We start from the raw sequence: 22,922 nt of genomic DNA on the forward strand, positions 1-22,922 counted from the left end.
CAATATTGGTAAAATTATATTATTAATTATAATTAACTGACTTATTGCTAAAATAATATAGCAAAAAATAGATAATGTTTGCATTAAAAAACCATTTTATTCATCAGAGGCAAAATATAAAAATTGTTTTTTTTATGTTTACTTATCAATTAATGAAACAGTTTCTTCTTGCGAACATTAGCAATTTTATGCAATTTTATGTTAACAATAATACATCAGTAATAGGTTATAATCAACAGAAACATTAATGGGTATTAAATTGTGGACTTTCACATAGGTATAATATACTTTTACTAATATTATACTGACGAAAAACATAAACAATATTTATAAAAATATGTAGGTATATCTCTATAAACATTGACTTAGAAAAATTAAAAATGCTCGGTAAATATACCAATATACCAATACGGCAAATACCCCTACCAAGAACGTCGAATTTGTCAAACAAATTGAAAAAAAAATTATCACTTGCTTGTTTCAAAAATATCAAAAATACTGTCAATTACTGAGAACTTACTGATCTTTTCGGCTGCTCATTAAATAAGGAATTACTCAACTCTGATCTCCGAGTCGAATTTGTAAAAAAAATCTTAAAGTTGAACGTCTGAAATAATACAAAATATATAGGTACAGTATAAACATTATTTTATATTTCTTATTCAAAAATACAAAAGGAAAAGTATAACATTAAATGTATGTAGAAGGAAAAGCAAACTTATATTTAATTGATTTTTTGGATCTTTCATATTTTGTCTTCGCATGTTGAATTGTCTTATTCATGGTTTCAAATTCCTTCTCGGTAAAGTTTTGAAATCTATATCCAATCATTTCTAAAGTAGTAAAAATAAAAACAATCAGTTGTAATAAATAAAAAGCAATGAGAAACTTACCTCTTGTGACAGTAATCTTTGAGGCCCATTATATCCTTATTTTATAAAATTTCAAATGATTATAACATCATTAAAAAATATTATTGAGAATAATTAATATTGAATATTATTTGTGATTTTATCATTAGATTGATATACTAGTATCCTGATTTTATCTACTTCAATCTTCAGTTGGCTAAAATCTAACCTAAAACATAAAATTTAGCTTAAAAACAAACTAAACTAAACAAAATTTGTTATACTTATTCATGGCTAAGTATTATTAAAACACATATAATAATAAAATTATACTTACATTTACATTCATTAAAATCTCATTCGAAAAGCATAAAATGTGATACCAAAAACGTAAATAAACAAGTGCTTTGTGCGTTAACCTAACCTAACTTATACCGTATGATCGAAAAAAAAAGACTTCAGCGATGGCTATGAAAAGAAAATCGCTGTTATTTTATATGGGGAATGTCATCAATATTCATTTCCAAGCCAACTAGACGCCGTTTTTTTCGATCCAATGGTATATTTGTTATATTATTAATTAATATTAACTTGCGCGGATCTTTTATTTGAATCTTTGTTGCAATGTTGCAGAAAAAAACGTTTTAATCACCATTCAAAAACAATGTTTCTGTAGCAAGGTCTCATCAATCACGACACGACGTTTAGAAATCAACATTACAAAGCAAACTGTTTGGGGATTGACTGCAATGTTGCAAATGTAATGTGAGGTTTTTTGCTTGGTGGGAATTTTCAACTTGCATTTTGTTTTTGTTCGCGTCATTTGGTTAGGCCCAAAAGTATTTAGAAATCTTTATAGAAGAAAAGAAAAGTTTAAAGAAGTTACATGCTATAATATAAACTTTAATTCAGATGTTTTCAGAAACAGCATATTATCAGCAGTAATCAAAATGTAGTCCGTCTAGAAAGTATCCGCAAAAAAGAAAGCAAAATTACAAATATCGATATATATATTTTAGGACTTATTACTCATACAGCCTCCATTTAACTCCAACCACTTAACTAAAGGTCCAGGTACACCCGAAACTAGGTCCACACCATAATGTTCAGTGGCAGTAGTCCAGGCCTGTAAAACTGAGCGAATCAAATCTTGTTTATTTCGTGGAGCTGCTCGTTCCACTTCAATCTTTATTAGTCCCCATATGTTTTCAATGGGACTAAAGTCTGGTAAAGCTGCTGGCCTTTGAATTAATGCCAAATGGTATTATTGCATCCAAGCTTGAGTATAGGCAGACGTATGGCATCTTGCATTATCCTGCTGAAAACACCACCCCTCTGGATATAAAACATGAGCCGTTTCAAGAAGAAAACCATTTAAAATATTTCAATATTTTGCACTTCGAAATCTGTTAGCCAATTTGCGCAACACTAGGCGTGGATTCTGTCGTCTTAATGCCACTAAAGCGTTTAAATTATTGTTTTCGCGACTCTTACGCAGTCTTCCTAAAACTGGTCCATGCTTAATATCTGTGCCATTTTTATCCTCTTTACTGTCACATATACTGCACGTTTTCCGTGTTCAGTCAATTGCACTAATTTTTTAACGTTTCGAACACCTTTTTCTATACAAATATTCCACCATTTTTCTCTCTTTTTTTACTTGCGACATTATTTCTCAAATCTTAAACCGGTTTGCAATCAACAATATTTGACAAGATGATGTTGCCATGCGATTTTGGTCATAGCCTACTATCGGCACAACCTACGTGATGGATTACTGTTGTCTTAAGGTGCGTATTCATTATCCGAACGAACGAACGAATGAAAGTGCGGTATATTTAGACGGGGACCGAACGCATGCGGCCGTTCGTTCGGTCGTGCGCTCGACCATCCGCTTCGAGTCGGTACACCAAAGGCGTTCGCCTGCGTGCGCTTTCAGATTTAAGGTGCGTATTCATTATCCGAACGAACGAACAAACGAACGAACGAACGAACGAACGAACGAACGAATGAAAGTGCGGTATATTTAGACGGGGACCGAACGCATGCGGCCGTTCGTTCGTTCGTGCGCTCGACCATCCGCTTCTAGTCGGTACATCAAAGGCGTTTAGACGTCATGGTACAAAGAATACAAGGTACGATCGATAGCGGCTCCAATTTCGTTCAGTTCGCGCATACCACCTGTGACGTCACTAGGAAAATAATGAATAAATAAAAAATAAAGAAAGTTGACAGGAGATCTGCAATTTTTGGGGTTATGGTTAAGAATTGTTTATTTTAAGACTTTTTAGTTCGTTTAATTTAATAATTACTAAAACCAGCAGTTCCAAAAATATATTTAAAAATAATAATTATCTATTAACATGGATTTGGACGATAGGTAAGAATACTGAATTTATTTCTATATTCGGTATAAAATTGTTTATTAGGTTTTTAGTTTGCGATGTTTATGGTAAATAATTTTCATTTTCATTGCCTCTGAATTCACATGAGGACAGAGTTGAGGATATCTATGGAAAAGTAACCACAAGAGGAATTGTTACATCATTTAAAAAATATTGGGAAGTTTATTGTTTCCCATCGAAAAGTAGAAAATGCCAATGCAGATGAACGTATTGTAATTGTGATAGAAGTAATTCTAAGGGTGAAGTTTATTATAATTAGTGGAAGTAATACCAAGGGTGAAGTTTATTATAATTAGTGACCTCTGCTTCTTTTTATATGTAGAAGTTTCTGGTTTTGAGAATAAATCGGTTGAACGACACCCAAAATTTAAAGGAAGTATTTGCATACCCAGAATATGCCCATCAAGGATTATATAGCTCAAATTTCCTTTAATGGTAGGCAATTATTCAATGCAAATTAACTTTTTAAGTGACTAAAATATTAAATAGTTTACAATATGGTATATCACTAAAAATATATTACTTTTAGGTACAATTAGGGCCCGATACATTTCAAAAAGTAGAATATTATTTTATATTAAATGAGGTATTGTACTAACAATCAATTTATATTAATAACGGAGATTAAAAAATAACAGAATAAATAGTTCTTTTTCTTATACTACAAAAATAAACTATAGAATACAACAGTATTTAAAAAAAAATAAAAAGTGATGTTCCGGCCGAGATTCGAGCTCCGGTCTCTCACTTCCTAGCCCGACTCCTTATGCACTGCTCCATAGTAACTTGCTTAGCGATAATTCAATGACGGTATATAAACAAAAAAAAACAGGTTTATAACAATATCTTGACGATTTGAACTGGCGCGCGAATGAAGAAATGCGTGCGGTCTTCTCGTGCGGTTCTATCGTGCGGTCCCCGTCCATACCACTAGCGAACATTCGTTCGTTCGTTCGTTCGTTCGTGCGGATAATGAATACGCACCTTTAGAGTGGTACAGAAAAAAAAATACATTTAAATTAGGAAAAATACAAAATTCCGGATATTTTCTAGACGGACGATCTGTTCTGATTACCGATCAGTGATTCAGTAGTTAAAAACGTGAAAAAGTGTAGCAATGACATCCTTACCTTTTCTAAGAGTTCAGAATAAGTGATATTTTTGACAACCCCTGTTAAGGGGCTGTCATAAATAAGCGCTACTTTCGAACCATTTCCAGCTTCGACGTGTCGGTCCACAGCATTGTAGCAAGCGTTGATTTCACCGCCAACATACCTATATTGATAGTAGCAATATATTAAAATTTTTCTTATTTATAGAGAATATCGATTTTAGTCTTCTAACGTGCAGAAATTAAAGTAGCAAGTTGTTTGGCTTAATTAGGCTATTTTTAATAAGCCTGACCACTTACTTATAACATGAAATATCTATTATGAGCTTTTCAATTAAATTATAATGGGTTTATTAATCCTTACGTTGTATATTATAGCTAAAAAATATTAATGAAAAAAAATGATATAAAAATAATCTGTTAAAAAAACTTCAATAAAGCTTCAGAAATTATTGTGAGCGAGACATTTATGTTATTTTCGTTACACTGTGCACTTATTCAAGTCACCTTTACAGGGTGACACATGCAATAATTTATCTTAGATAGGAACTATTGAAAATAGGAAATAGCCATCTTATTCGATAGTCAAGCAGCACTAAACGCGATCAACTCAGTAACCATCAATTCGAAGTTGGTCAAAGAATGCCTAGAGAAGCTGAACAAATTAGGCAAAGAAAATAAAGTCCTCCTACTCTGGGGCCTGCTCACCAAGGGATAGAAGGCAATGAAAAAGCAAATGATCTAGCTAGAGAAGGAGCGAACATTCCATTAACTGGACCAGAACCGTTCTGTTTTCCAAGCGGAAACCAACTAAAGGCGGAACTGAGGAACCTGGAAGACTCCATCTGTAACCTGGAATGGGAAGTCTACCTTAACCAACGGTCTAAGACACTCGAAAGAGTTCCTTAGAACTTACGACCGAGAAAAATTAAAGATTTTCCTTGGTTTAGGTACGAACAAACTTCTGATTATCATGGGGTTTTTAACAAGTCACTGTCTCCTCAACGAACACCTCAGTAGGCTGCAGCTGAGGAACAACGGCAAATGCAGATTCTGTGGGGGTGTATCTTCTTTACTTGATCTATCCATCTAACAGGTGACCTGCCTCGGTTGTTTACCTTCTACCTTTCCCTGTACTATTAGTTTTTCAAAGTAATTTACATAGCATTCTTCGGCGACATGTTGTGGATAATCTGTCTTTGACCTTCAACTCTTTTAGTATAGATGCATATACATATATTCGTAACATTTTTACCAATACCACGTTTCAAACGCATATATTCTTTGTATGTCTGATGTTTTGATCGTCCGTTCCGTACAGGAAGATTGAGAATATGATGGATATTTTCTATATTTATACTAATCGGTTTAAAATGTTCTACGTCTTCCGATGCCATCTCTCCATGTCTGTCTGTCTCTCCATGCACCGTCTCCCAGAGATCTTTCCTCCATAAACGTGTCAATCCCTTCCTGTCAACTTCTTCTCGGTCTACCCGGTTTTCTTCTTCCTGCAGGTTTCCAGTCCATAATTTGCCTTGGGATTCTTATTTCTGCCACTCTTTGGACATGCCCGTACCATATGAGTTGACTGTTCTTTATCTCGTCCACTATTGTATGTTTAACTTCCATAATCTCTCTTATGCGTTCATTAGTCACTCGTTCGAGTCTTGATTTGCCTGCTGATCTTCTCCAAAAATCCATCTCTGTAGCTTCCAGAATTCGTTTTGTTGTTTCCTTTAATTGGCCACACTTCACAGCTGTACGTGGTTATACTCTTGATGATGGTATTATATATTAGTGTTTTGTTCTTGTTGTTAATACTTCTGTCCCACAGTATCCCATTTAATACCGTGATAGCATTCCTTCCAGGTTGGTTTCATTCTTTTATTGCTGTATCCAAAGGTCCATCATTCGTGATTTGCATACCCAAATATTTGTATTTTGCGCAGCACTTAATTTTCTTCCCTTCTTCTAGTATTAGATCTTGTTGTTCTCCTCCGATACACATATATTCTGTTTTGTTGCTATTGATCTCGAGTCCTCATTTCTGATATTTATAGGATACTTTCTTATTCCAATTTCAGGATATTTTTTTATTTCAATTTTTTCATATTCCTTTGTGCCATTGCCATTTGCCTTTTTGGTTACTTAATATGAATCCCAGATAATAGAGATTCATCTTCATTTTTTATATTTAGAAGTTCAGGTCGTGGAGGGATTTCACCTCGATCGATTACCGTAAGTTTACTCTTGCTGAGATTTATTTCCAGATCCAGACAGCACTTTCCTAGTATAGTACAGGGTGACACAGTCACCACGTCACCAGTAAAAGCGACAGTAGTCAAAAAAGTTTCCTATTTGAGATTTTCACTTGGACTTTGATAAAATATTTGGAAATTACTAGTATATTATTTTAAGATTATTTTCATAGACATACAGATTTAGATGTATTTTAACTAATATTTTAGTCTTTAAATGGCTCAGTTAATTTGTTATAAATTTACCATTCTACAAATACTTTTAAAAATTATCATAATGTAATAATGTAGTAATTTTTAAATTATTTTACATTTTTAGATTTAATGTTTTGCACTTTTAAAGCTACCCTGAAATTAAAAAATGGCCAATTCTTTATCTCTTTAAAGTAGTGCCTGATTAAAACTCATTATACACAAATTTGAGAACTTTTTAATTGTTCCAATTGATTAGATGCACGAACGGAATACAGATACAAAATACCCACTGGATAGTGTCGTTTCTACCAAATGAACTCTGTTTACAAAAACACAGAGAGGTAGCTTGAGTTACCATTTTTACCTTAAGTGACCAGAAAACTCCAAATTGGTACTCATTTTAGAAATTTCAGTTGCAATTTTGTTGAAAAGGATAGAATCTGTGTTTTGTTACGTAGGTATTTTGATAGGTGTGTTTCCAATAAGCCAAAAAAGATATTACCGACATTTTTCATACACTTTGGTATTAGAAAATTCAACGTATTTAGGAACTTTCACCAATATACTTAATTTTTTGACATGAAGAGGCGTATTTTAACAACAAAATCTTTTATAAAAATCTACTTATGATATAGTTAGCAAAAATTAATAATTTTGCATAATTTTGCATTTTAAAAATACAAAAAAAAACAATTACCATTTTGTGAAAGGTTCGTTGCTATTATCCAGAACCTTCTTCCAAGGTTTGGACCACGACAGCAATCCTCCAACTTTGGCCCAAAACGACTCTGGATTTTCTATCGATTCCTTGTAGATTCTTTCGTAATTTGAACTAAATAAAGCTGTAGTTTGTTGCTTATCTATAAAAAAAAAACAAAAATAAAAAAAATAGAAAGGTTAAATATATGCAGATAACTTTGAACTTTTTTTTTCATTCGTTGCTATTGTTCTTATCCTCTAATAGAATATTTGTTACCTTCAACATTATTGTTTGAGTCTACGGGATCCATTAATGCGAAATCTAAATTAAAATTTCTATAATTTTTTGTTATACATTGATAGCAGCAGTATGCTTAGAATACTTTTTACAATTTTTTTCTCTGCGTCATATTAATATAACACACGGCCTAATTATTTTTAAATGCATTTTTTTTAATTTTGAAATTATAATTGTTCTAAATTTGACAGTAAGGTTTTTTGTCTTCGTATTTTTTTATTAAAATTAACCAAAATGTTATTCAGAATAGTTCTTACGTTTGATTGTATAGCATAAATGTTTTAGGAAGATACAATGTATAAATAAAATATCTAAATAAGAAGAGTTGAATGGGTGACTAAAACACAAAACGAAGAATGAATGTATTACATAAAATTTGTTAAATATTTGTGAAAAGGAAGAAGTTTACAGGGTCCGGCAACAGTGCGTCGGGCATATGTAGGGCTTAGAATAAAAAAGTTGAAAAGTTTGTTTAAGTACAAACCAGGATAAAATGGTAAATATTGTAATCATACCTAAATTATACAAGATTTTCAAAATTCTACACCAGACTTTCTAAAATTGTTTTTTTAAATGGAACATCTTGTATATTATTTTTTTATTAGATGGAGAGTTAAAAAATGAACAATTTTTGTATTTAAAGTATTTCAAAATTTTTAATAGTTTCAATGCAATTCTTTCCCCATTTAACTGACTCTCTATCTCCAGTAGTTTCCGAGATACCCATAGAGAACATCGTAGGAAACTCACCCTGTATATATTAGTATAGGTAGATAACTGGTCTGCTCTGCATTTTCATTATACAGGGTGTCCGAAAAATAAGTGCAAGTGTTTTAACTGGTAGTATATTTCGTTCTCAGAAACACGCACTGCGAAAATTTTTTTTGAAAATTTGGAATTTTTTTTTAGTTTTAAGTTAAAAAACATAATTTCTTCATAATTTGTCAACATGGGTAGTAGATTAAATTTACATGAAAGAAAATCCAGAAAAGATCCAGTGGTTCTCAAAATTTAAGCAAAAAAGCATGTTTTGTTTAAATTTTCATAATAAAATAACTTGGTTATTTTGGACTTATTTAAAAAAATGGTATAAAGAGAAAAAGTGTTTCTTTTGACCAGATCTACCACCCTTAAAATACTTGCACTTATTTCTGGGACACCCTGTATAAAAAAGCAGAAAAATCTCTTTGCGATAATTACAGGAGTATAGCTGTCATCAGCACATTGTATAAAGTATCTGGCAAGATATTGATAAATAAAATAGAGGCCGAATACAGAGACTTAAAAGCTGAGTAACAAGCAGGATTTCGGGCAGGAAGACCAACTATAGACTACATAAATTATGTCTCTTAAGTTATTAAAAATAATAGTGTCTACCAGAGGTGTCTACAATCATGAAACCCACCGAGTAGTCATAGATTTAAAAAAAGCCTACGACAGCGTACCCCATAACAAGCTATGGAAAGCCCTAGAAAAACTCATTAATTTGTCACAGCTTTGTTACCTTATTTTTCTTTAAAAATATTTGGACATGAAAGTATTAGATAATATGGAACTGTATGTATGTAATAAATCCAATAATTATAAACATTCTAAATAATTGAAATACTATCTACATTGGCGAAAGAATAGGAAAAAAGATCGAATTGACATTTAGTGAGTTTATTGACTTGTTTTGTTTACGCCAATATGTTCATTTACACTCTTAAATCAATGTATCGAAATATACAGTACACGTTTATTTAAAAAGAATTATATAATTTTCTGAAAATATTATGATCAAAACTAAAAAACAAACTCAGTATCTATTACATTCATGAAAGTTAAATACTAGCTATACTTTCGAGATTTCATATGAACATTTTCATACCTTTTTTCTTACTTTCTGATTTCCTTCTCTTAACAACTCCCAAACTTGCACCCGCGCCGTACATTTTTCTCGTATCTAATTAAATAAATTAGTTTGGCGTTATAATTTAACGAAATCGCACGTTTTTTAACGAAACGAATTCATACTGTTAGGTAAAAAATCAATTCGAGAAATGATTCGATTTGCATCAAATTATTTGTACTCGAAATTTAAATACAAAGGGGTTAGAGTAGTTGCCTTTTGGATTATAAGCCGATTGGAGGAATATATTTAAAGAAAGCACCACGCCATTGATTGTTAGTATAATTTTTGTCATAGATATGAAATAGAAATATTTCAATTATTGGAAAATGGCAACGAAATTATATTCGGAGAAACCCCCAACAAGGTTGAACCGTAAATATAATACACCCAGATGCAAAAAATGTCTATACTAGTGAATGCAATCCCGAACCAAAATCTCAATCCCGCAAACCCGCGGGATTAAAGCAATCAATCCCGCGGATCCGCAAAGTTGCGGGACTGTAAACAATATAGTCATCCATTTGGTCCTAAATGGTACAAAAGGCATTGTACATTTTGCATAGACCCATAATATATTGATATAGCGTGTATCTTAAATTAGTTGTACAGAAATTATAATATACTTAAATTATAATACCGATTTATACAGAGTGTTATAAAAAAATATATTTAATATTAAATAAACTTAAATTTTATTATAATTTATCTACTTATTTTATAAATAAGAATATTATTCTGATGTTGAAGTTTCTTTTAACTTGTGTTAAGGCTTATTATAATACGCCTAGGCTGGGCTATATTATTTATTGGCGGGTTGGAAGCTCTATATAAATGTTCTGTTTGTGTGTAGTTTAAAAGAGATTTTAAGGTAAGCACAAGTTTTTAATCACCTTGTTACACCTTCCTAAGTGTATTATTAATATGATAGTAGCGACTCTTTCCGTATTCGATACCCAATTTACCAAATTTTGACTCCAATGAATGAAAACTCCAAATATTCTTGTATAATGATAAGGAGATTAGCTCTGCAATATATTTTTTTTTAATTTGGAAATAATAAAAATCTAAATGGACCAGAGAAAGAAAGATTTAAACACTTCAAAGAACTTCTTACACTGATATTCGGTAAGTTATTGATGGGTCAATATAAAGATATGTTCAATATTCAATAATCAGTTTCATATAAAATTTAAGGGTGAGATTGTTAATCTGGAAATAAAATACAACAAAGTCCAACAGAGTGCTTGTTGAATGAGTATGCTAACAAACCAACTGCTTGGAGGGAAAAGAGGAGAAAAAAATGACTAAACGAGGTCCACCAAATCGTGGCGATATACCAGTGTTTACCATTTTAGTATGTTGTTATACTAGGTACTTATATTTTTAATACGTTTTGATACAAATTCTGTTCTTTTACAGTGTTTTCTTTTGGAAAATACAAAGTTTTGCCTTTCTAATTTTTGTTCTAAAAAGATATAATTGGGATCATTGAATAAATAATTCTTAAAAAGAACGAAAAAAGGCATCAAAACTTGTATTATTTCCTAAATTCGTTCATAAGAAGTCGTTTTATTTAGCACAAGATGTATATACGAAGCAAAATACATACGTATACACGCGGTAGTCACAACTGCAATGTGTAAACAGAGTTTAAACGTAATACACAAGCACTGTGTATCCTACGGCACACTGTGTATCCCTTACTTTGTGTATACGTAAATGCTATACTGTGGCTACATTGTGAGGCGGACGTTTAACCTGTGTGCATACGTGTTGAGCTACAATGTATAAACGTAGCATATTTACATCGGGGGAATTGTGTCACCCTTTGTCTGCATCTAATAATGTATACACATCGTAAATGTGATTTGATGTGCTGTATGGGATATGCCTTGGTGAATAATAATAATAATAACATGATAATGCTAACATTGTTAGCGAAACGCGCGTCCAGTGCAAAAGCAAAGTGTTTTGGTGTACTCTCGTAAATTAGTGTATTATTTTGCTGTTGTAACATCAAAGGTTCCAACCCTCAACTGTAATCATCTCTGCTATTGCCAACAAATAATAATAAGAAAAATATAGCTTAAAATTAAACACTATTTTATAGATGTGCTGACTAGGACCAAAAGCAAAGGCATTCTTGGGTGCTAAAATTGCTGTAAATCGCTACTGTGCTCTAAAAAAACAAATATCTCCAATAAAAGTAAAGCTATTGAGGCCAATGAACGAAAAAGAATGCATCTTGATGATAAAGTGGGTTTTAAATTTCTTTCTTTGTTAAACCACTCCATTGGGTGTTTCAAACTTTTATGAAAATAACAATTTTTTGTTTTTACTCGTTTAATAAAAAGATCTAAAATTTAAAGACATTTTTTTTCTAGTATGGAGTATGGGCTAACATGCCATAAGCTACTGTTTACATTTTTGTAAAAAAATACAAAAGCAGAATAGTTTTTTCCTTGTTAAAAAAAAACGGAAATTAAAAGAATGGAATTTTTTTAAATATTTTGCAGTAATGTCTTAATTGTTTAATTATTAAAACATTAAATTTAAATATGCAAGTTGGTGACGTTATTACGTTATTGCTAAAATATAAATGTATGCTTCCGGTACGAATTAATTCTTTATTTTGAAATTAATTTAGAATTTTTCAAGATTCCTTCACCATATTGTCAAGACTAAATAAATGGGAAACCATTTAAATTAAAATAAATTATTGCAGTTAAACAAAAGGTGTAATTTTGCTTTGTGTTAAGTCGTTTTTAATAAAATATAGTAATTTAAATAATTATGAAACAATTTATAATTATTTAAAATTAATGTTTATTGAAATTTAACTTATGTTTATTATTTCTTTTATTATATTTAACTAATATATATTTCGTACTTAATTTTGTTAGTTTTTGACATTTTCAATGCTTTTAGTTAATATAAACAGTTTTTATTTGAAAAATACGATATTAAAAATGCTCAATTCGAATTTAGTATTAGTTTTCTTCCTTGTTTAGATTTGGATTGAACCACTGCAAATTATAATTACTATATTTATCTATATAATTTTTGCTTTGTGTTAAGCCGTTGTTAAGAACATATATTAATTTAAATAATTATGAAACAATTTATAATTATTTAAAATTAATGTTTATTGAAATTTAACTTATGTTTATTATTTCTTTTATTATATTTAACTAATATATATTTCGTACTTAATTTTGTTAGTTTTTGACATTTTCAATGTTTTTAATTAATATAAACAGTTTTTATTTGAAAAATACGACATTAAAAATGCTCAATTCGAATTTAGTATTAGTTTTCTTCCTTGTTTAGATTTGGATTGAACCACTGCAAATTATAATTACTATATTTATCTATATATGCGTGTGGCGTCAGGTGAAATATTTTATTTATTTTATTTTTGTTTCTTTAGGTTAGGTTATTAATTTTTTTAGCAAATTTAATTTAAACTCTTTATACAGGGTGAGTCTTAAGTAAGTGCAAATATTTTAGGGCTTGCAGATCTCGATAAAAGAAACATATTTTCTCTTTAATGTTTTTGAAATAAGTCCATAATTACCGAGTTATTTTACTTTGAAAATTTCCAAAAAAAATATGCTTAGAATTTGAGAACCACTGGATCTTTTCTCGGTTTTCTTTCTTGAAAATTTAATCTACTACCTATGTTACTCGAAATATACTGCCTCTAAAAATGTTTGCACTTATTTAAGGCTCACCCTGTATATTAAAACAGAGATTTTAGTTTGTTTAAAATAACATTTTATATACACACACCGGAAAAATCTAGGGATATCATTTTATTAAAGTTAAAAATAAATGTTTTGAATAAACAACCACATATTTGTAGGCCGATTCTTTCTACTTCGATTGAAACGAAGTAGTCACACTAGTTATTTCTAAATTTGGGATATTTGCAGAAGTGTTTGTGCATTTTTTGTCAAAGCACCTAGCATCAATTGTTCAAATTTAACCTGTACTGGCTATGTTTTTATGATGTTTGCCAGAATTCATTCAAATAACTCTGTTTAGTATTAAACGACATTATGGGAGCGTAGACATCTTAACGAAATGCTAAGGGCTATGGGTATGCTCGAAGCTGGAATGCGCCAAATCTACGTAGCTAGAGCATTAAATACAACGCAAAGTATAATATCGCGATTAAGTGCATGCTACCGTGAAAGTGGTGATGTTGCTGAAAGGCACACAGGGCGACATCGCATTACTACCCCTCAGCAAGATCATTTTTTACAATTAAATGCTCGACGCCGATCGACTCTTACAGCACCAGAGCTTAGTTTAATTCTCCAGGAAACACATAATGTAACCGTTAGTCCTGACACTGTTCGCAATAGATTAAGAGAGGTCAACTTAAGAAGCAGACGCCCCTGGAGAGCTCAACCCTTAACGAGAGGAAATCGAGAGGTACGAAATTTGTGGGCTCAAGATCATGTTCAGTGGTCGAATGAACAATGGGCCAATGTTCTCTTCACGGATGAGTCACGCTTTGGAATTCATCCGGATTCGAGAAGGCTTGGGGTATGGAGAGAACCGGGAAATCTTATTCGGTTGGATCATGTTCAGGAAGTGCACCCTTATCAAGGTGGAACAGTTATGGTCTGGGGAGGAGTCCAGTTAGGCCGATAAACCGATCTCGTTTTTCTTGAAAGGTTTCTAATAGGAATCACATATCGCGATTTAATTCTTGACCCTGTCGTGTTACTATATGCCAATGATTTTGGAAGAAACTTCATTCTCATGCATGACAATGCACGGCCTCATACAGCCAGAGTGGTAAGTGAGTGTATCAATGATCATCAATTAAACATCTTACCCTGGCCGGCACAATTTCCTGACCTCAACGCCATCGAGCACGTATGGGACGCGGTTCAAAGAAGAATTTTGAGAATGCGTATGCCTCGTGAAACTCGTAGGGATCTGGTTCGGGCCGTGAATGCAGCGTGGCAGGCTGTACCTCAAGAAGAGATCGAAAACCTGATCAGGAGCATGGAGAGACGATGTAGTGCTGTAATGAACAGTAGAGGAGGCCATATCCTTTATTAAGTTAAAATGGTTTTATCTTTTTTTTTAATTCACAGTTTAGAATAAAACAAAATGTGTGTATTTTTTTGAATTCAATAAAAATCAAGGTAAATTTGAAAAATTCGGTAAATTTCGCATTTTTATTTCCAATACGTCCTGTAAACTATTTGTTTATTTTAATTTTATTATATCAGAAATGCAAATAATAAAATTACTGACGATGGCTGGATAAAATTGTAATATCCCTAGACTTTTCCGGTGTGTGTAGTTCACTTTGATTGATATTGTATAGACCAGTCTGATTTTGTGTTATTACAGTGTAGTTTGACACTTTGTTAGATAATCCTTTTTCATGATATAAATAAACTCTATGGAACTTTTTGAGGAGTATATTGTTAAGGAATGATACTTAATATTACTTAAGAAACTTTCTATCGATCTTCTCCATCTTACCCTATCTCGTACTCGTATTTATTAAGCCGAATTATTTAGTTTTGGACAACGACCCTTTCGAGTGCGGACCGATAGTTTTTGCCCTGCCGAGAAGAGCTGCAAAACAAAGCCCAACGGTTAAAGCACTCGAAGTACTCGACTTTTTCATTTGGTTGGTTCGACTGAAGGGCCAGCAGTCTATCGAATAGTATTTTCCCAGTTTGGGAGAAGTTTTTGTATACAGGAGATAACAGAGAAGTATCTACATTTTAAATTTGTTTTGTTTGTTTCAAGCCTTGATAAGGCTGCAGCCTTGATAAGGCTGCAACTACTATGCATAATTACTGACAGAAAACCGACCAGAATTCCAAGCAGTAGAAGATGAGAACAACCTTGCAGGCACTTTAATGATAAGCGAAAGAGAAGTACATCAAAGTCTCAAAAGAATGAAAAATGGACGGTCACCAGGTCCTGGTAATATTGTAGCGGAATTGTTAAAGTGTGGAACCCAAAGACTGCTCTGGCGTCTGGCAGAGCTATTTAACCAGTGCTGCCTGCAAAGTAAACTACCCCGAGAATGGCGAGTGGCTCACATAGTGTCCATCTTTAAAAAGGGAAATCGTAACGACCCCACTTGTTATAGAGCATTAACAGTTCGGTCAGCAGACTTTTTGGAAAGGTGCTACAGGGTAGGCTCAGGGACAGTATTGGTGACAAATCTCGGAAGACCAAAGCGGATTCACACCGGGGAAATCTTTCACAGATAACCTTTTTGTCCTGCAGCAGGTGATGGAAAAAAAGATAGCAGTAGATCAAGAAGTCCATCTAGCATTTATTGATTTGGAGAAAGCGTACGACTCTATTCCCCGCAGCAAGATATGGGAAGTATTGAATATCTTAGAAGTAGATAGACCTTTGCTTAAGATAATAAAATAGCTATATAAAGAAAATGAATCGTACGTTAAGATAGGACACAGGCTATCTAATCCAATTAACACCACAAAAGGGTTGCGACAAGGATGCAGCTTATCTCCTCTGATCTTCAACGCTTACGTCGAATTAGCCCTTAGGGAATGGAAGACGAAATATCAAGGTATGGGAATACCCATTGGGGACAACACACTATTTACCCTGAGCTTTGCAGACGATCAGGTCGTGATTGCGCAGGACTCATACGATCTAGAGTTCATGACTAAGAGGCTTTATCAAGTATACAACAAATGGGGACTTCAGGTTAGTCTAAAGAAGACCGAATACTTAGCTGTCAATTCCAACACTTGTTTTGAAGTCTTCATTAATGATAACGTCCAGATTCAACAAGTAGACAAATTTAAATACCTGGGTGCTACTATCAACAACGAGGATTTGGGCAAAGAAGAAATACAAACCCGATTTCAGAAGAGCAAACAAGTTATTGGATGTCTTAACAGCCTCTGGTGGGACCGAAACTTATCTGCAACAACTAAAAAGAGACTTGGAAGAACATTGGTGGAGTCAGTTCTTTGCTATGGTTCAGAGCTATGGAGTCTGAGTGCAGACGCGAAGCGCAAAATCCAAGTTGTTGAAATGGACTACCTTAGAAGAAGTGCAAGTATATCTAGGATGGAAAAAAAGACAAACATCGAGGTCAGGCGTATCATGAATGCATCGGAGGAGACAGTACTGGATCGAATCGAAAAATCCAGCTTAAAATGGTTTGGACATGTTCTGCGTATGCCGGAGAACAGGTGGCCAAAAAAGAGTTTTTCAATGGGCTCTCAGGGCAGAAGAAAGAGAGGTAGACCTAGAAAATCCTGGAACGGAACGGTTACGGAAGCAATGGAAGCTCGTAACCTAGAAGCTGATGACGCTCTAAATCGAGATGTGTGGCGTAGGGTAACGGGAAGGCAGCAATAGGCTGTAGTTGGAAATGAGTATTAAATACTTAAACCAAATCCCGTTTATATATATATTGTTTCAAACAAAGAGCAAATAAGTTAAAATATTTCATTTTTTTATGTATGGGGTACTTTAAAAACAATTTAGATAACAGATACTACGATTCGAGGGGTGTGACACTGTTGGAATTAAAGTACGTCTACTGGATCTGTGTCTATGAAGTTCTGTTAGTTAGTTCTACTGTTCAGTCCCAATAAATATCGAACTGCTCTCTTTTGAAGTTTGAAAATACGATCTGAAAATTGCTGATAATAAAATTAAGCTTAATGAAGATGCGACTCAAAAAGGGCATAATAGACTATTCTAGAGGTTGATAGGTTAAGTTCCTTAGAAACTAATCTTAGCAAAAGAAGTAGCTCTTAGTTTCTTTGATAAAGCTTCGATGTGCAAGTCCCATTTTAACGAGTCTACAACAAGTCCTAAGAATTTCACAGAGTCCATGACGTCAATAGTGGTGCTATTGAGTACAAAAGGTTGTATAGTACTTTTATATGACAATACTTAATTTTTTGATGGGTTGAGGCATAGGAGATTGGAGTCGCACCAAGATTTAATGGTGCGTAAGTCACTGGATATAGTAGTATATAGTGCCGTAACATCTGGGCCGCTCCAAGTGAAACTAGTATCGTCCGCAAAGAAGCAGATTTTACCGCTAATGTCTAGATTTGCAACGTTGTTGATAAACACCAGAAACAAAATAGGGTCAAGTACTGAACCTTGAGGGACATCACATTCTATAGGCTTACAAGAAGACATAGACGTATCAATTTTCACCAGCTGTCTTCTGTTGCCAAGATATGACTTAAGCAATTCGAGCGGCACTCCCCTGAATCCATAGTATTGCAATTTGTTAATTATGATATTGTGATTTACACAGTTGAAAGCCTTAGAGAAATCATAGAAAATTGTAGCTGCAGAGTGATGGTTATTCAGGCTAGAGTCAACATTATTAATATTATAGTGCAACTGTTACTTACAAATCCAAATTGATGGGTAGTAAGTACTTTATATTTATGGAGAAAAGATAGAAGATAGAAGATAGAAGATAGAAGAATTTTTTTAACCAATCTTTCAATGATCTTAGATTATGTGGACAGGAGTGCAATTGGGCGATAGTTCGAAGCTTGGTCTTTATCTCCTCCTTTATGCAGAGGAATAATTATTCCTATTTTAAGGCAGTTTGGAAAAACTCCTTTTTGGAATGACTCGTTTAATTAAAGTAGTAGGTAAGATGGATTAATGTGCATTCTGGAAGTTCAGAGAACATTCTGAGAGGACATATAATTCGATGTTCTGATACTTTGGTTCAAGTATTATAATATACTATATTAAATGTTTTTATGACTTTGATTTTACACGTCTAAAATTGATAAATATAAATAAAAATATATGTATTTTTCTATCGCCCCTGGTAGAACAGCTAAACTTTAAAAGACACAGTGGAATTCCTTTCAAGCCGTGGTAGAAACCAACGAAGAAAACTCTGGAAATCAAGAGAGGAAAACTGGAAAGTCTAATTAGCCGCTTTGGATTTTTCATGGTTTTTTCCTTTAATTGGTCCAAGAGCCGGTTTTTATAATTTGCCTCGTTCGGAAATAAATTGGAAAGAAGGGAACGACGTTTATCAAACAAGATTTCCGCGTCCTTTGGCAGCGTTATCGCTCCAGTTGTTGTTGCTTGACATTGATTGGTCCCAGGAAAATTTCAAGTGGTACGATTTAGCCAATTTTTCCTTGTTTTTTTCCTGTATTCACCTCGTTAAGTAATCGACAGAAAATTTTTAAAGTATAATGATCAATTTTAATGGTAGAATAATTTCCTACCAAACGTATATTTTGAGTGTTTCTCAATTGTATCAAATTTAGAGAAAAAAATGTTTTTTTTGGAAATAGTTGTTTGTCTGGAAACGTTCTATCCTTTTTTAAACTTTCTATAATTAGTGTTATAATTTTTGACAAATTTTAGGTCAATTTCATCAAAATTATCATAGAATGTCATTCTCCAGTCATCTTTAACCGTGTTTTTTCGATCATACATTATACTTAATGTTAGGAGGTAGCTGGAGGTAGCAGAAAGCAGAAAATAATATATGTAAAAAATAACGCTTTGGAAAATCAAAGGTCAACAAGCACACATTCATTGACAGAGACTGGAAAATATCTATTTTAGGCCGGCGAAATTAAATTTATTGTCAGAATTGAACGAGCTTTGGACATTGATAGATACGCATAGCAATTCTGTCGAATAATTACGCGATGGCATATTTACAAATGTTATTGTCATTCAAAATCCCCTTTCATTATAAACCACTATTTGATCAAAAAGTATTATAATTTTAATTAGCGTTAAAATTGACAATAATAGTTTAATTAAAACGTATTTTATTTAAATTCGAGAATTACAGTAAGTAAATAAATAAAACAAATAATATAAACGACCTTCGAAAGTCAAATAACAGTATCATAATTGATTTGAAACTTTATATCGTAATAAAGTTACCACTTGATAAAATATGCCTTAAATTGGTTTAAAATAGGGTAATTTGTTAACAAACATTGAAATAGCTCTAGATACTAGATATTTGGAAATAGCACACCTATAGTTTCTTCTTCTTCTTCTTTCTTAGCCTGGTTCTATCCAGTGTTGGATATAGGCTTCTTCTAGGTTTTTCCATGCTTCGCGATCTCTAGCCAATCTTATCCATTGTCTTCCCGCCACTGCCCTGACGTCATCGACCCATCTCTTTTTTGGTCGGCCCACACTTCTTGTTGTTCCCTTAGGTCTCCATAGGATTGCTTTTTGGGGCCATCGGTCTGGATCCTGTCTTGCCACATGTCCTATCCATTGCCACTTCAGACTTGCCACTCTTTTAACGACATCTATTAATTTTGTTTTTTGACGTATGTTGGTATTCCGTATTTTTTCCCTAATGGTGACTCCCAAAATGATTCTTTCCATGGCTCTTTGTGCTACTCGTAGTTGTTCTGCTGTTTTTCGGGTAATTGCCATAGTATCTAAGCCATACGTAAGCACAGGTAGAATGCAGCTGTCGTAAGCTTTTTTCTTTAGGTTCATGGGCATCTTTTTATCCTTGAAAATATCGCTCATATTTCCAAATGCTACCCATGCCAAATGGATCCTGCGTTTGATCTCCGTATTTTGGTTTTCCTTGCCCAGCTTGATTTTATGACCTAAATATATATAATGGTCTACGTTTTCAGTAATAACGTTGTCTACGGTAATGTTATGGATATTGTTGCTCATTATCTTGGTCTTCTTCAAGTTCATTTTAAGGCCAATTTTCTGGGATTGGTCATTTAGCTCATTTAGCATGGTGTTCAGTTCTTGAATGTCGGTGCTCAGCAAGACAATATCGTCTGCGAACCTCAGATGGCTAAGGTGTACCCCATCGATGTTTAGACCTCTATTTTCCCATTCTAATTTCTTGAAGACATTTTCCAGTGTCAGTGTAAATAACTTGGGAGAGATGGTATCTCCTTGTCTCACGCCCTTGCCGAGTGGTATTTTTTCTGTTTTGAGGTCATCATCTAATTTAACTTGGAAGGTTGCACTATCATAGATATTTTTAATAATGGAATAGTATCTGGAATCAATTCTCGCGTCCTTCATTGCAGCTAGAAATAACCAGGTTTCGATGCTGTCAAAGGCTTTTTGGTAGTCTATAAAGACCAAATGTAGAGGTATATTGTATTCTATTGTTTTTTCAATGACTGTTTTAATTGTTTGTAGATGATCGATGGTACTAAAACCTTTTCGAAAGCCTGCCTGTTCTATGGGCTGATAGGAATCTAGTTTCGTAGACAGTCGGTTGTTGATAATCCTAGTGAAGAGCTTGTATAGATGCGAGAGAAGGCTTATTGGTCTATAATTCTCTATATTTGTAAAATCCTCCTTTTTTGTATAATAGCACAACTTCTGCGTTTTACCATGCGTCCGGGATTCTACCCTCCATCAGACATTTATTTAACAATACTTCCACGGCATCCACTAATGGTTTTTCGCCCATCTTCAGCATTTCAGGTGTAATACTATCTTCTCCTGGGCTTTTGCTATTTTTTATTTGTTGAAGTGCGTATTTAATTTCTGTGGTTGATATTTCTGGCATATCTTCTGATCCTACGTTTGTGATGTGTTTTTGTACTCTATCGTTGTTTGGTATAACAGACTGTATAGTGTATACAGTGTATTTCATTTCTAATTTCATGTTTGTCTGTTGTTATAATGCCATGTGTGTTTCTTATCTTTATATTTTTTGTTTTCCGCGCGGTTGCTTGCGTCTTAACACTTTCATGCTTCTATTGTTTTCAACTGTTTCCAAAATCTGGTTTTAATTTAGTTTCCGAAGGGTGTTTCATTTTACTACTAATTTTCTTTGTTGCTATAGTTATGCCCTGCTTTAGATTATTGAGAATGTCGTTTGGGTCTTGATCTCTGAGTGTCTGTGGCTTTAGTCTCTTTAGTTACCTACAGTTTATATCAAATAAACTTTTAGTCACGTGATTAAGCTTGGCCGGTACAGCGTTGCCGACTTTTACATATTTTCTTTTAATCAAAATATTTTAGGAAACAAAAATAAATGGCAACTGGACTGGACCAACAAAGGATTAGACATAGATGGAGAATATTTTAACCACCTAAGATTCGCTGATGACCTAGTTCTAATTGCCAATAGTCCTGAAGAACTACTAGCACAAATTAATGGAACTAAATACAGCCAGCAATAAAGTGGATCGAAAAATGAATTTAGCAAAAACTAAAATAATATACAACGAATTAGTGGAAAGATTTCATTCTAATAAATAACACAACAATGGAAATAGTAGAAGAATATATATATATTTGGGACAGCTAATACACAGCTCGGGATCACTATACTAGCAGAAATCAACAGAAGAATTAAGTTACCATGGAGTAGGTACTTACGGAATAACCAAAAGAGATCGTAAAGGAAAAAAGTGGATACGACAAAAGATCCAGGCAATAGATGTCATCCACAGAGTCAATCAATCCCTCAAATGGCAATGGACAGGACTCCTGGCAAGAAGAAAGGACAACAGATGGACCACAAAAAATTACAGCATGGTACCCACGAGGAAGTATCCATGAAGTGCGATGGACCTAGAGTTTTTTCTCTTTTTAGAACTTTGTGACTCTTGTGAATTTTTTTTTCTGCTAGATTGCTAACTGCTATATTCAGTTTCAGTTACATATACATCCTCGGTAGTAATAACGTAATATTTTCAGTGTAAAAAATACTTCCTGCGGCGAACTTTTTATTTGAAAAAACTTTTCCAAAATTACTTACTCTATTTCGGCTTAGTCGAAAGCATATCCGCAAACTCGCCGTTAGCGAGTTTTCCACTGGCCAAATGAAATTAGCTTAATTTTTCCTGCCGCTACATACACACGCACGCACACAAAGGCACCAGTTCGCCATTCATTAGGAAAAAGAGTTGGTATAAATTAGTGCCCATCCATTTATTTTATTTTACACGGCGTTTGTTTTTCCATCGGCTCGGAAAGAAACAAATCGAGTTTTGGAGGAGGGGGTTAAGGTAAATAGGGTCTGTTACAAGCCGCCGACCCTGCAGTCCACTACAATTATCCATTCAGGCCGAAAAGGGTTGTTTCATTAATAAAATTAAATTAATTTGTCCAGCGAACGAAAAAAAGAAGTAAAAAAATGGCATCGATTTTGTTTTCCTAGTTTTAATTGTCTGAATCCCTGAAAAATAAATACTAGTTGAACGGATTTATAGTAA

At 33.4% G+C, this 22,922-nt stretch overlaps 1 protein-coding gene and 1 long non-coding RNA gene across 4 annotated transcripts in view; both read right to left on the reverse strand.

Moving 5' to 3' along the window:
* Positions 1-9,841, reverse strand: part of LOC115882787 (acyl-CoA synthetase short-chain family member 3, mitochondrial) — a 31,011-nt gene extending 21,170 nt beyond the window's left edge. Inside the window, exons 1-3 of one of the 3 annotated variants that reach the window (XM_030901030.1) lie at positions 9,688-9,841; positions 7,518-7,680; positions 4,387-4,531 (exon numbers count right to left, since the gene is read on the reverse strand). In XM_030901030.1, coding sequence (XP_030756890.1) covers positions 4,387-4,531; positions 7,518-7,680; positions 9,688-9,751 — 372 coding nt within the window. In that variant the 5' untranslated portion in view covers positions 9,752-9,841. Of the gene's footprint in view, positions 1-4,386; positions 4,532-7,517; positions 7,681-7,796; positions 7,917-9,687 lie in introns of those variants that run through there. The other 2 variants (XM_030901031.1, XM_030901032.1) reach the window with 2 other exon arrangements.
* LOC115882788 lies at positions 628-947 on the reverse strand. Its single transcript, XR_004050251.1, has 2 exons — positions 894-947; positions 628-833 (listed from the first exon to the last, which is right to left on the reverse strand). It is a non-coding gene; the product is annotated as an uncharacterized LOC115882788 (long non-coding RNA).
* Positions 9,842-22,922: the final 13,081 nt, after the last annotated feature.

The sequence above is a fragment of the Sitophilus oryzae genome, unplaced genomic scaffold, assembly GCF_002938485.1.
Source record: "Sitophilus oryzae breed Bouriz unplaced genomic scaffold, Soryzae_2.0 scaffold_179_pilon_pilon, whole genome shotgun sequence".
In the NCBI taxonomy this organism is placed as follows: Eukaryota; Metazoa; Arthropoda; class Insecta; order Coleoptera; family Curculionidae; genus Sitophilus; species Sitophilus oryzae.